Source organism: Podarcis vaucheri, assembly GCF_965113315.1.
Source record: "Podarcis vaucheri genome assembly, chromosome: 7".
In the NCBI taxonomy this organism is placed as follows: domain Eukaryota; kingdom Metazoa; phylum Chordata; class Lepidosauria; order Squamata; family Lacertidae; genus Podarcis; species Podarcis vaucheri.
Window position 1 is genome coordinate 75,618,534 of NC_138765.1, and position 13,046 is coordinate 75,631,579.

Below are 13,046 nucleotides of genomic sequence, written 5' to 3' on the forward strand. Positions count from 1 at the left end.
CTTTCACCTGCGTTTGAAAGTTTAGGTGCCTGGTAACAAAAGCCCCATCTTGGAGTGTCTTCCCAATTGCCTTTTCTTAAACTAATTATAGTGAGAGATTTTTTTTTTAATAGAGTCCCAAAGTGTTTCTTATTTTGCGATATTATTTTTTTCTCTCCGCCTTTGGGGGAGAAACAAAACTTCTTCCCCGTTTGAGAGAGGGCTTGAATCGCCCCACTCCGCAGGCAGCTTCTTAGGCAGCTCAAATTGGTGCCATTGAAGAGATAGGGCGCTTTCACGAGGGCCTAGAGCAATCCGTGTCTCGACTTGATTGCGATTTTTTTCGGCCACAAATGGACACACCGCCAGCTGGGTAGGAGGAGCCGAGATTCCGCGGTGATTCTCTTTAGGGATAGGAGGGAAATTCCCATCTGTGAACAAAAACGTCCAATCTCCTTTGTGATTATTAATAATGTATTATTATTGTCGAGAAATATGGTGAATGTGTGTGTGCTGTTTAAATGCAGCGTTGCTTCCAACCCACCAACCCCTTTTTAAGGCTTAAAGACTTCCTTCAAAAAACAGACTTTCCCCCTTTGATTTTCTTTTTTTTTGCAATTGACTTCGTTGCATTGATCTCTCCCAAGCCCAAAACACCTGAGAGCAGACTTGACGGGATCTCTCATCAGCGTAAGGTGGTACAACTCAAAAGTTAAGGCATCTTGGATTCAAGACCTTTGAGTGTATGCAGAATACGGTACCTTCCCCACATTTTAAGGGACCAAGGGTGAATTGGCCCTGCTCATGTACAGAGGTTGCTTCCTCTTTTGAATTATCATATGTCTAGAGCAGTCTTTCCCAGCCTTGGGTCCTCAGATGTTGTGCCGCATCAGCCATCATCCATGGACATCCCCAAATCAGGATAATCCCAGACTCAGAGATTTCAGGGCCCAAATCTGATACCACAGGGGTGGGCTTGGGAGACAGCGATTAATTGGGACAGGGGAATAAAGAAGGGCAGGCCATCCCACAGACTATCTACACTATAATTTGCTGCCAGCTCCTGCTGGGCTGAAACTTGCAGGCCATATACAGTCTTCTTCGTGTAATATAGGCACTGTCGCAAACCTGTGGGTTCAAGCCCTCCACCTGCATTCTTGTACAGTGGTACCTCGGGTTACATACGCTTCAGATTACATATGCTTCAGGTTATGGACTCTGCTAACCCAGAAATAGTACCTCGGGTTAAGAATGTTGCTTCAGGATGAGAACAGAAATCGTGCTCCGGCGGCGTGGCAGCAGCAGGAGGCCCCATTAGCTAAAGTGGTGCTTCAGGTTAAGAACAGTTTCAGGTTAAGAACGGACCTCCAGAACGAATTAAGTACTTAACCCGAGGTACCACTGTAAGTCGCTTTGAGATTTCAGCATGTTTGGAAGCCACACTGAAATCTAAGAAACAAGAATAGCTGAATTCGATTTGCAGCGGTTGAGGAACAAGGCCTAAATTATGCAAAAACAGCAAATATTCAGGATGGATCAGAATCTATCCTGAATATTTTGTGTTTTGCATAATTTATGCCAGGGGAGTGCAACATTGTATAATTTATGCAGTGCAGCATTGAGAATCTGAATTTCTCGATGTGGAGTACGCACAAGGGTATTGCTTAGAGAATCAAGGGTGAACCTATGGTTCAAATCCACACTCTGTCATGAAGTTCACTGAGTGATCATGGGCTATTCAGTGTCACGTAGTAACCTACCGTATTTTTCGCTCTGTAACACGCAGCCGACCATAACACGCACATAGTTTTTAGAAGAGGAAAATCCGTAGGCATGCCACCCGTAGGCATACCCTCCATAACACGCACAGACATTTCCCCTTACTTTCTAGGAGGAAAAAAGTGAGTGTTATGGTGCAAAAAATACGGTACTTTACAGGGTCTTGTTGTTGTAAGCAAAGTCACTCGGATAATGCAAAGAGAGTCCAGAGGGAAAAGAAACCCTGATAACACTTTACTGAAGAAACTGAACATAAACAGTGTATAATTCAGGAGAAACTAACAGCGAGGTTTTTGCCTTTCGCTCTACAGCCTTTGTACATAGCAGGGAGGCATAGAACCAACTATACAGAGGGAAATCTCCAGAACTACGTAGCCAGTCGGCGCACATGCTACCTCACTAGAGATCACACCACTCTTCCTGATTGCTAAGCAGTGCTTAGCACCTGTTTTCCCTCTTGGCTGACTTTAACGTAATGGAATTAACCCTTAAATTACAAACTGAATGATCCTTGCTGTTGCACTTCCAACATTTGTGAGGTTAAAATGAGATGAAGGAGGATAATGGATGTATTGTCCTTCTAGCAGGATAAAAAGTGTGGCAAATAAATAAAAACAAAAAGTTCTGGTACCAATCTACTCCTGGTCAAGATGCACTCAGATTAATACACCAGTGGAAGAAATCTAATTTCCTGGCAACATTTGGGTCTGATTTCCACAAGGCCTGTGCTACTTTCAAGAAGAAAAACCTATTCATCCCCAAAGGTTCCAATATATCAGCATTTTAAACAGATGTGCTTGATGCAACCTGCCAGAGGACTTATGCAATCGATTCTGTTTGTGTGTGTCGCTCAGTGCACAGAAAATGTTCCCACAGCTTCTGCTGATGATGTGCGGGAGGATCAGGATTAAACCAGCACATCCAGCACTTTTTATTACTTTTCAGCCACCCCAGATTAATTTAATCTGATCTGTGTGTGAGCCACTCCATTCACAGAGTCCAGGGACGGGCGCGCCCTCTGTGTCCCTTCTGGGCTGCTGAAGTGCTGGGGGGCTTAGGAAGCTCCTGGTTTAGAGCATGATGACATCTGCCTTCTGCCATGTAGAGCCCTGATGGCCTCGATCGAAGGCATGTCTCACCGGGATGCCCCAAAAGCTTCCCTCTCCGAGTGCGGAACAGCAGGGCAACAAACCACACACAGACAAAGTCATTTCAGAGATTGCAGCAACCACTGTCCACCCTTTCAAGCCTATCTTTGGCATCCTAATGACTAGAAATGTGCTCTTTAAAAAGGAAGGAAGGAAGGTGGGCTACCTACCGTTAAGAGAGACCACATTGCTTCTCTGTGGAGTGTCTCCTGGTTGTGAGGAATTGAGCCCAGAGTAATGACTCCTGCAACTGGGAGCCTACCCCACCTTTCGCTGGGACAAGACTATTGCACACCCGTGGCAGAGACTTGGCAGCATTTGCCCAGCGCCAGTGGAGATCGATTGGAAAAGGCCAAACCTACATCTAATAATAATAATAATAATAATAATAATATCAGGACTTTAAACATGGGCAGTTAGAGAAGTTGACTTGAAACATTTGTATATTTCATTATCTCACTTTTCTACTGCATCTTTATGAAGTATAGCAATGCAGCGTGGATCTATCATATTCCAGTGCATCCCTGCCTAGGGTGGGGGCTATTGCTTTTGTTTGCTACTATGGTATGCATTTTTCTCTTTTTATATTGCAAATATTTTTGTACTTTATATTGAAAACCACCCTGTGATCCTCGAATGAAGGGTGGTATAGAAATTAATTTATAATAATAATAATAATAATAATAATAATAATAATAATAATAATATAGTCAACCCTACAGAGACACAACAAACCGCCTCCTCCAAGGATAGGCCTTCCCAAGTCAAACCAATGGTCCATCTATTTCAGTGGCTCCCAGCCTTTTTGGTGTGGCAGCCCTCAAGGCCAGAATTGCTTGGCAGCATGACCCATTGATTTATTGTCACAGTTGTCATAAAATCATAGAACTGTAGAGTTGGAAGAGACACCTAAGGTCATCTAGCCTTTACGACATGACAACGAAACAGGAAAGTTGCAAGAGGCGCTCATCCTGCTAGTTAGGGATTACAATCAATTATTATTTGGGGTTTACTTACAAAGTTAGCGACCCACTTGCATAGGATTGTGACGCGCTGGGGGAAACGCTGATCTATCTCAGTACTCAGGGTCCCGTCCCCCCCTCAGAGATGCCAGGGAATGAACCAGGGACATCTTGCCAGCAAACCAGGTGCTGTTAAACTGGCCCCTTCCAATCCTTTCAGTCTACCTTACAGGCTTGTTGTAAGCAGTGCAACAAATTAACCTGTGGAAAGTGCTTGGAACCCTCTCAGACACCGTACTATACAAATGTCGAGGGCATGGGTCTTGCCAAATGTATTCAACTCCTCTGCTGAAATCAGATGGAGTTAATATGGTAAACTGCAGCAGCAGCATTGTGTTCTAAATCAGCCTGCACCAAGCTGGTTGCCCTCCAGATATTTTGGGCCACAACTCCTGCCAGCACCAAACATTTGGCGGGCACCGGGTTGGCAGAGGATGTCCTAAACTGTCCTATTTACTATGGTCCCATGTTAATGACATTATTTTATTTATTTATCTGCCCCAGCACTCCTCCTGTTCAGGGGCAGATAATCTGCTTCATATTGCGACACAACCAGGCCCAATCCCCAATGGCATTTCTGGGGAAAGGCACCCTGCCCCAAACCCTGGAGAGTGGCTGCCAGTCAGAGCTCAGATGGACAAACGACAATCAGTGTGGTGCAGTAGAGGTTTGAATGCCGGAAGAAGACTCTGGGAGGCCAGAGTTCAATTCTGCCACTCAGCCCTGGAGCTCACTGGCGGCGACCTTGGAAGCATAGGAGTCAACTCCTAGGGGCTGAGGTCCCTTTGCCCCCCTAAAATATTTGAGGGGCCGCCCCCCTTCAGATTTGATGGGCATTGCCATTCAAATCGTGTGCAAGTGTCATGTCATGTGATTATGCAGGGTGGGGCCGTAGCTGTCAACTTTTCCCTTTTCTTGCAAGGAATCCTATTCGAAATAAGGGAATTTTCCTTTAAAAAATGGGAAAAGTTGACAGCTATGGCCCCACCATAATGGGCACCCCTGCTTGGAAGCCTCTCGGCCTCTCTATTCTACCTCACAGGGTTGTTGCGGGGATTCAAGGAGGAGGGGTAGAACCATACACATCACCTTCAGCTCGTTGGAGAGGAAAGGGGGATATGAATGGAGCCATAAAAGAAATAAGCTCTGGATAGCTCGGTTGGTTGGTGGTGCTGATCATGCCAAGGTTGCAGGTGTGATCTCCATGTGGGATAGCGGCATATTCCTGCTGCATGTCCGCGGGCTGGACTAGATGATGCTCAGGGGTCCCTTCCAACTCTATAATTCTCTGAAGTAAAAAAAAAAACAAAAAAAAACCGCGCTCCGATTCCGTCCTGTGTTCCTCTGCTCTCCAAGGTAATTGGTAGATGCTCCCTGGGTGTGTTGGTGTGTATGTGTGACACAACTCTTTGGCAAGCTCTGCAGCTCGCTCGCTCGCTGGCTCGTTCCCCAGCCAACCCCCTTGACAGCCCAGGAAGGAGAGAAAGGGAGGGAGGGATAGAGAGAGGGAGGGAGCTGCGAGCCAAGGCGAGAGCTTGCGCGCCGACGGACTGGCGCTGCCGCCGCTCCTCCTGCGCTCAGCCCGCGCCGCTGGAGGCAAGCAGGGCGCCGGGTGGCGAGGCTGTGCGCGGGGCTCGCTGCCGCAGGAGATGCGCCTCTCCGGATTTTGAGTCGCTTTCTCTTCCACCCCCCTCTCCCAATCCCTAACCCCTACCCCCATCCCTCCAAAAAAGAAGAAGGGGAAAAAAGAAGCCAAGATGACGGTCGAATTCGAGGAGTGCATCAAGGATTCGCCCCGATTCCGGTAAGAAAGAGTCTCGCTAATCTCCGTCTCTTTTTCTTGTTGCGGTTGCAAAACGGATCGCGCTGAAATCGCTTCGGATTCAACAGCCGCCCCCCACCCCGCTCTGGTTCCCCGCCCAAGAACAAGGCGCAGTCTTGATGGGGCTGGACCAGGTCTCCCCTCGGAGCCGGTTTTCTCCATCCTTTCCCCCTCCCCAACCCAAACCGTGACCTGCTTTTGGCGTTTGTACGGGGTGCGTTCGGCGTCGCGGTTTGGAAGCAGGTTGGCGTCACACACACACACACACACACACACAGTGACAGGGGTTTGTTTAATTTATTCGTTGTTAAAGGCGGGGAAAGGAAGAAATGGTCGTGGTTGGGTTGGGTTGGGTTGTGCAAGGAGCAAAATGCCTCTTCTCCCCGCGTTCCCCCTTTTTGGGGGGCGAAATGCATGATGTCCTGCCCTTAGAATGCAGGCGAGAGAGAGATTCAGGTTTGGTCTGTGCAAAAACCGCATGGAAGAATTCAACAGCTTTCATGGAGGATTTCTCTCTCTCTCTCTCTCTCTCACACACACACACACACACGAGTTGCCGTGGAACATAATGGTAGGTTTGGTAGGGAAAGGGGGGGCTTCGTTTTTCAAGCCACCCCCCTCAACATCTTGATAATGATTTTTTTTTTAAGCCTCTAGTCCCTGTAAGATGAGCAGCTGGCTCTGGCAGAGAAAAAGAGAGAGAGGGGGAGAGGGAGGGAAGCCTGTCTAGGACTGCCTGTCTAGGACTGTCTTCTTGCCTTACAAAGGCTCTTCCCCCTCTAATCTCATTAAGGGAGGTGGGAAAGAGACAGACGGATCCAGGGAGCAGGGGTGATCAAATGGATCCACGGAAAGGCGGTTCTGTCCGATGCAAACAGCCTTGTCCCCCTTAATGAGCCTCATGAGGTCTAGCGGCATAGGTAGTGTTTTGGGGAAAGGAGAATCTAGGATGCAGGCCTGACGATCCCCTCTACGGAGGATGGGGGCTCAATGTCATCCTCTTCTACAAGGAGTGGAAATATGGTATACCGCCCAGCCTTAAAAAAAAAAACACCAAAAGACTGTGTGTGTGTGTTTTGTCTGGCTGGGTCCCTCCAATCGCAGAGACTTGAACGGCTGGTGTTGTACAAAGGGGCACGCACGCACACACATCCATTCATCCGGAGGGATCTCAGCTGGGCGTGAGAACAGATAAAGGAAAGATGGGTGGTGTCAAGAAGCCTCGTCTAGAAAGGCAAGCCAGAAGACGTCCGGAATGGCAAAAGAAGCAAAACATTATAAATATTATTTAAATAATAATAATAAAGAGAGCAAGAAAACTCATATTGATTAAGCTGGAGGGGGGGTGTCGTTTCTCCTCCTGCTCCCCAAAGACGGTTTTTTTGAGCGACTAAGCGAGGAGGGAAAAGGAGAGAACTCAAGGATGGGGAGACATCAAGGTCATCTGCAGCCACGCGTGTGTGTCTGAGATGGCGGGGGACAGGGTTATGCCGCAGAGACCACCCACCAGAAAGGATGTGATGGCTCTCGTGTTTGGAGCCGTGGAGATATTGGTCAGTGATACGGGCTTAGAGTGCAGGAATGGAGCATCGCCAGCCGCAGATTTCCTGGAAGGGCAAAAGTATACCTTAAATTAGGGAGGAGAGAGACTGAGAAAGATCTCTGTATGCATCCATGCATTTAATCAGGAGTAGGGAACCTCAGGTCCGGGGGCCAGAAGTGGCCCTCAGGCCTCTCTGGCCCTCGGAAATCTCCCCCCTCCATACGCCTCACTGGCCCTCCTTGAGTGTTTTTGCCTGGCTGGAATGTGCCCTTGAACTCTGATCCTGCCTTTCTGCTTGCCTGGGTGGAGGATGCAGAGGGGTGTGAGAAAATGTGCGTAGAAATTAGTCTCCTGTACAAAGGCATAATTTGCAACTGTTGCTCCACGCACTATTGGCATGTGGCCCCTGGAAGGTTGCCCAGCAGGGAATGTGGCCCTTGGGCTGAAATAAGCTTCCCCATTGCTGCATGTAATATTTGCTTGTATGTGCATGCCTGTACATGTTTGAACATATAGGTTTATATGCACAAAATGCCATAGGCTGGGCTTGTTGTCGGTCTGAGCAAAGCATCCTCTGGTGGGCTCTCTCCCTGTCCAAGTTGCACTGGGCAGCTGAATCAAGACACCCTTTCCTTTTCCCACAAGGCCTGTAACCCAAAATCATCCTTGGGTATTCTGGGAAGTTCAAAGTGTGTCTGAATATCACTGTCAAAAGGAAGTATTTCTCCAGGCAGTGCAAAGTATGGGATTCGCTCCCATAGGGGGCAGTGATGGCCACCAACTAGGATGGCTTTATAAGAGGATTGGACAAATTCACAAAGGAGAAGGCCATCAGCGGCTACTAGCCATGATGGCTGTGTCCTGCCTCCTCTGTCAGAGAGTTGCTGTTGTGCCAAGATCCTGCTTGGGGACTTCCCACGGAGACATCTAGTTGGCCACCGTGAGAACAGGATGTTGGGCTAAGTAGGCCTTTGGCCTGATCCAGCAGGGCTCTTCTGATGTGCCTAGGTCTACTGACAGAGGAAAGATGTCCATTACATCTTTAAACCTGGAATTGCTGGCCCAGGCTCAGACCACAGTGCTAAAGATGCTTATATGGAGTAAGCCAGGGAGACTTACCTTTGAGTAGAACGCATTGGCCTGCATAACAGTCCTGGGCCACGCTGTCTTTCCTTTGAAGACCTCATCACCGGAGCTGCAAAAACACCAGTCGGTTTACATGGTTTGGCTAATCAATCAGAGCCGCAGAAGCTGATGAAGATTGAGGTTCCATTCCACTTGGCGAAGGCAAATTTTTAATCCGCACACCTGCAAACAAGAGGTCGAGATATTTTACAACACAGTCTTGAGCATATCCACTTAGGTGCTGCATTTGACAGGGCTTACTCCCGAGTAGGTGGGTCTATAAATGCAGCCCTGTTGTAATAATAGCATTAAAAGAAAATTTTAAAAAGTCAACCCATTAGGAATGGTCGTTTATCATTTAATAAACAAAACCTTGCAAAAAGGTGCTTTAACCGAGGTTTTGGTAATCTGCAAAGTGAATTCAGTCCAATCCAATTTAAATCAATGTGCTACTTCATTGGTTAATTTGTTGCCAGAGAGCTGATTAGTCTATCTGTTCAGCTAAGGCTGTGAAGCTCTGTATACTTTCTTGGGAGTAAGACCGACCCGCCCCCAATCTGTACCATACACTTAAAGCACTATTTATCAGCCATGGCTTCCCCAAAAGAATCCTGAGAGTTGATAAGAGACCCCTGTTGCCCTTATAGAGCCACGACCTGCAGAGTAGTTTACAGTCAATCCCTCTTTCCAGGAAAGTCTGGGAATTGCAGCTCTGCGAAGGGAGTTAGGGGTTCTCGTAACAACTCTCAACACTCTTAAACTACAGTTCCCAGGATTCTTCAGTGGAAGCCAGGACTGTTAAAGTGGTATGGCACCACTTTAAATGTGTGGTACAAATGTAAGTGACACTGGACTCAAGATGGACTTTTTTCTGGGTTAACATGGCTGGACTGTCCAAGTCTCTTCCCCCAACTTTTGATTGATAATGGTACTCATCTGATTATCATCCACTTCCTGCTCTGGGGCAGAGGTGTTGGGAAGACCTGGTGCCAGACCCTCAGTATCCCAGCAGCACCAACCATTGACACTTGCTCTGTATCAGCCTTTGAAAAACTATCTGCGGCCAGAAAGTGCCAATTAAATTTCCTGCAGTGCTGCAGAGCAGCCTTCCCGAGTCCTACTCAGAGTGGACTCATTGAAGTTAACGAAGCTAAATTAGCCATGTACCTCAAACTCAAGAAGTCTGTTTTGAATAGGGCTAACACTGGGCACAGCCCCATATCTGGTGCTTTCCAGAGGTTTTGGAGTACAGATCACATCAACTCCAGACACCATGAAAAGTTAAGGGATGCTGGAAGTTGTGGTGAAATATATACGGAGAGAGAGACTGACTGACAACCAGGTTGGGTACAAAATTTAAATGGGAGTTCCAGGGCCCAACAAGCTGACTAGTGGTCCACCTCACCAGGTGAGGAAGAGGGCCCACTAAAGCGTGCTTTGCTCTGGGCATCTCCAAGCCTACTTGTGGCTCCGACAGCAGGAAAGGTATAGGCAGGTCGTCTACTGTAATGTTCTGCTCCAATGCAGGAGCCCACAGAGAAAGCAACAAGACTGGTCAAAGATTGCTGGACCATAGACAGCTCTGAGTGAGCTTTGTATACTTGTGTACCTCCTTCAAGCAACATTGGCTCTGGCCTATTGCTTCCTAGGAGGCATCTGGTCGGGAAAGGTGTCCATGAAGGTCCAGGGTCTGGCACACTGGTCTCGCTGCCTTCTGCCATCAGCTCTGAGCCCGGACCCAGACCTGGCTTCCCATCCTCCAACTCTGTGTCCAGATCACTGCTGGGTTCAGAAGTCATGACATCTACCCTCGTTAAAAATCTGTGCTTCATCATGCAACTGACCTAGGAAAGGGGGATTACAGTGGTACCTCAGGTTAAGAACTTAATTAGTTCTGGAGGTCTGTTCTTAACCTGAAGCACCACGTTAGCTAATGGGGCCTCCCGCTGCTGCTGTGTTGCCACCGCGGAATTTCTGTTCTCATCCTGAAGCAAAGTCTTATCCTGAAGCAAAGTTCTTAACCCAAAGTACTAATCCTGGGTTAGCGGAGTCTGTAACCTGAAGCGTCTGTAACCTGAAGCATATGTAACCCGAGGTACCACTGTACTGGTGTTAGGAAGCATTGCTGTCTCTAGCTGTGGAGGCAGAGCATAGCTATTTGGGCTAGTAGTCATTTATATATTCTCCATGAATTTGTCTACTCCTTTTAATGCCATCCAAGTTGGTGGCCATTTCTCCCTCTTCCGGAAGCGAGCTCCATAGTTTAACTATGCACTGCGTTGAAAAGCCCTTTCTTTTGTCTGTACTGACTCTTCCAACATTCTGCTTCATTGGGTGATCCTGAGTTCAAATCCTATGAGTTAGGGTGAAAAACTCTCTTTTAAAAAATATTGTTTCCACCCATGCATCATTTTATAAATGTGTATTATATTCTGCCCCTACCCACCTCATAAGAATGAGAAAAATTAGGTTACAGTGGTACCTCAGGTTAAGTACTTAATTTGTTCTGGAGGTCCATACTTAACCTGAAACTGTTCTTAACCTGAAGCACCACTTTAGCTAATGGGGCCTCCTGCTGCCGCCGCACCACCGGAACACGATTTCTGTTCTCATCCTGAAGCAAAGTTCTTAACCTGAAGCACTATTTCTGGGTTAGCGGAGTCTGTAACCTGAAGCGTATGCAACCCGAGGTACCACTGTATATCCAACATTTCTCCTGCTTTCCTATCTCGGGAGACAACGAAGGAGTGCGTCTTTGGGAGTGAAGTCAAACCATTGGAAGGCTGCAGCGCCTACTGTGGCTGTAGAGACCAATATGGGAGAGACATGCTTTGTTGCAGCTGGGGCAAATGGAGGTGTCCAGTTGTGCTGCTGCAGATGCACCATAACGTTTCTTCTCTCTGTGCTCCTCCCAGTGGTCATTCCTCTTCTGGTCACTGCTATGGATGCACAACTTGGCTGCCTGTCTCCAGGCACTGCGGTTGACTGCAAAGGATTGATTTTGCCAGCCTTCTTCATGTGATGTTCGCAGACATCTTTGTAGCACAGAGTTGGTCTGCCAACGGGTCTGGGGCCTGAAGCCAGCTCCCCATAGAGCACATCCTTGGGGGAACCTACCATCTTCCATTCTGTGGACATGACCAAACTAGCAGGACCTAAGCACAACAACTTCCCCCACTTCTGACTCCCAGGAGCTTTGTATTCAGCTAGTAGTCATTGATAGCTTTCTCCTCCATGAGTTGGTTACATCCTCATCTAAGTTGGTGGCCCTCACTGTTGCTTGTGGGAGAAAATTCCATAGTTTAACTCTGTACTTTGTGAAGGTCCTCCGTTTGCCAAGTCTAGGCAGTTGGCCAGAGTTTTGATTTCCTTCCGTTCATCCTTGGCTTTTCTCCTCCCTGCCCCCCCCCCAAGCTGCAAACGAGCCCCTGTACACATCGATTAAACGCGGCACACACAAAAAGCCATTTTGATGCACTCGTGCGATTCTGCATGATGTTGGGGATCACTTGTGCACATCAGTAAGGAGGAGCGGAATAAAAGACCAGAATAAATGGAAGGAAATTCAAGCTGCAGTAACCTTTTCTATTTCTGGAATTAGTTCTCTGTGGTGTCAGTGGGAAATCTGATTCAGTTTGGATTTAAAAGCAAATCTGCTTCGCTCACACTTTTTTGGCACAATTCATGGGCCAACATGCAGCTGCCCTTCAAAATCCTCACTTCTCCGGATTTTGCATCGTGGTGATGTGTACAAAACTGCAGATATTTGTGATGATAAACATACAAAATGCAACATTCTATGGGAAATATCTTTGCAAAAACGTGTGTATTGGGCAGAATTGTATACAGATTTCATGGAAGAGACTCACGTTAAAATGTTGATGAATTCTTAGGAGGGCTTTTAAATGAAACAAATAAATTGCAAACTGAGATGGAAATGTGGAGTGCTGAACTTTTATTTATAAACCGCTTGATTGTAAAAGCAAAACCCTGAAAGAGGCTTACAAAAAAGTACGCGCCGAAAAATGAGAAACAGAGAGAAACCAAAATTTGTCCGTTCCTACTTAGAAATTAGTAATGAAGGCCACATCTACACTATGCATTCAAAAAAACCCCAAATGATACTATTTTAAACAGTCATGGCTCCTCCTCAAGAATCCTGGGAACTGTAGTTTATGAAGGGTGCTGAGAGTGCACAGAGCTTCAATTCTCAGAGTGGTTTAAGAATCAGCTCATCTTCCAAGGGAACTTTGGGAATAGTAGATTTGGCCATAATTTCTGGCTGGGGCTGATGGGAGTTGTAGTTCAACAAGATCTTTCACATCACCGCTCTAATGGTTCAGCCAGGGACTCATTGGTTATTTTCTATTCTTGTTTTGTATTTTTTTTTTTTGTGAACCACCCTGGGATCTTCAGATGAAGCGTGGTATACAAATTTAATGTAGTAGAAGGAACCATGTGCTTCACCACTACGGATGGGTGAATCAGCCCATTTTGGTCTCACTCTGGTTCTCACTTTTCTAGCCTTAAGTTCCATTTTTCACATTTCCCAACCAAGTTTGCAAATCTCTCTCTCTTAGTCCTCAAAAAAATCACCAGTAAATTTCTCACATATGGGTGAAATTTTG

The 13,046-nt window shown here is 46.9% G+C and overlaps 1 protein-coding gene across 1 annotated transcript in view; it reads left to right on the forward strand.

Annotated features, from left to right (window-relative positions):
• Nucleotides 1-5,481: 5,481 nt before the first annotated feature.
• Nucleotides 5,482-13,046, forward strand: part of ACAP3 (ArfGAP with coiled-coil, ankyrin repeat and PH domains 3) — a 115,012-nt gene continuing 107,447 nt past the window's right edge. Inside the window, exon 1 of the mRNA XM_082230737.1 lies at nt 5,482-5,732. Within this exon, the coding sequence (XP_082086863.1) occupies nt 5,686-5,732 (47 nt within the window). The 5' untranslated portion in view covers nt 5,482-5,685. The remainder of the gene's footprint in view (nt 5,733-13,046) is intronic.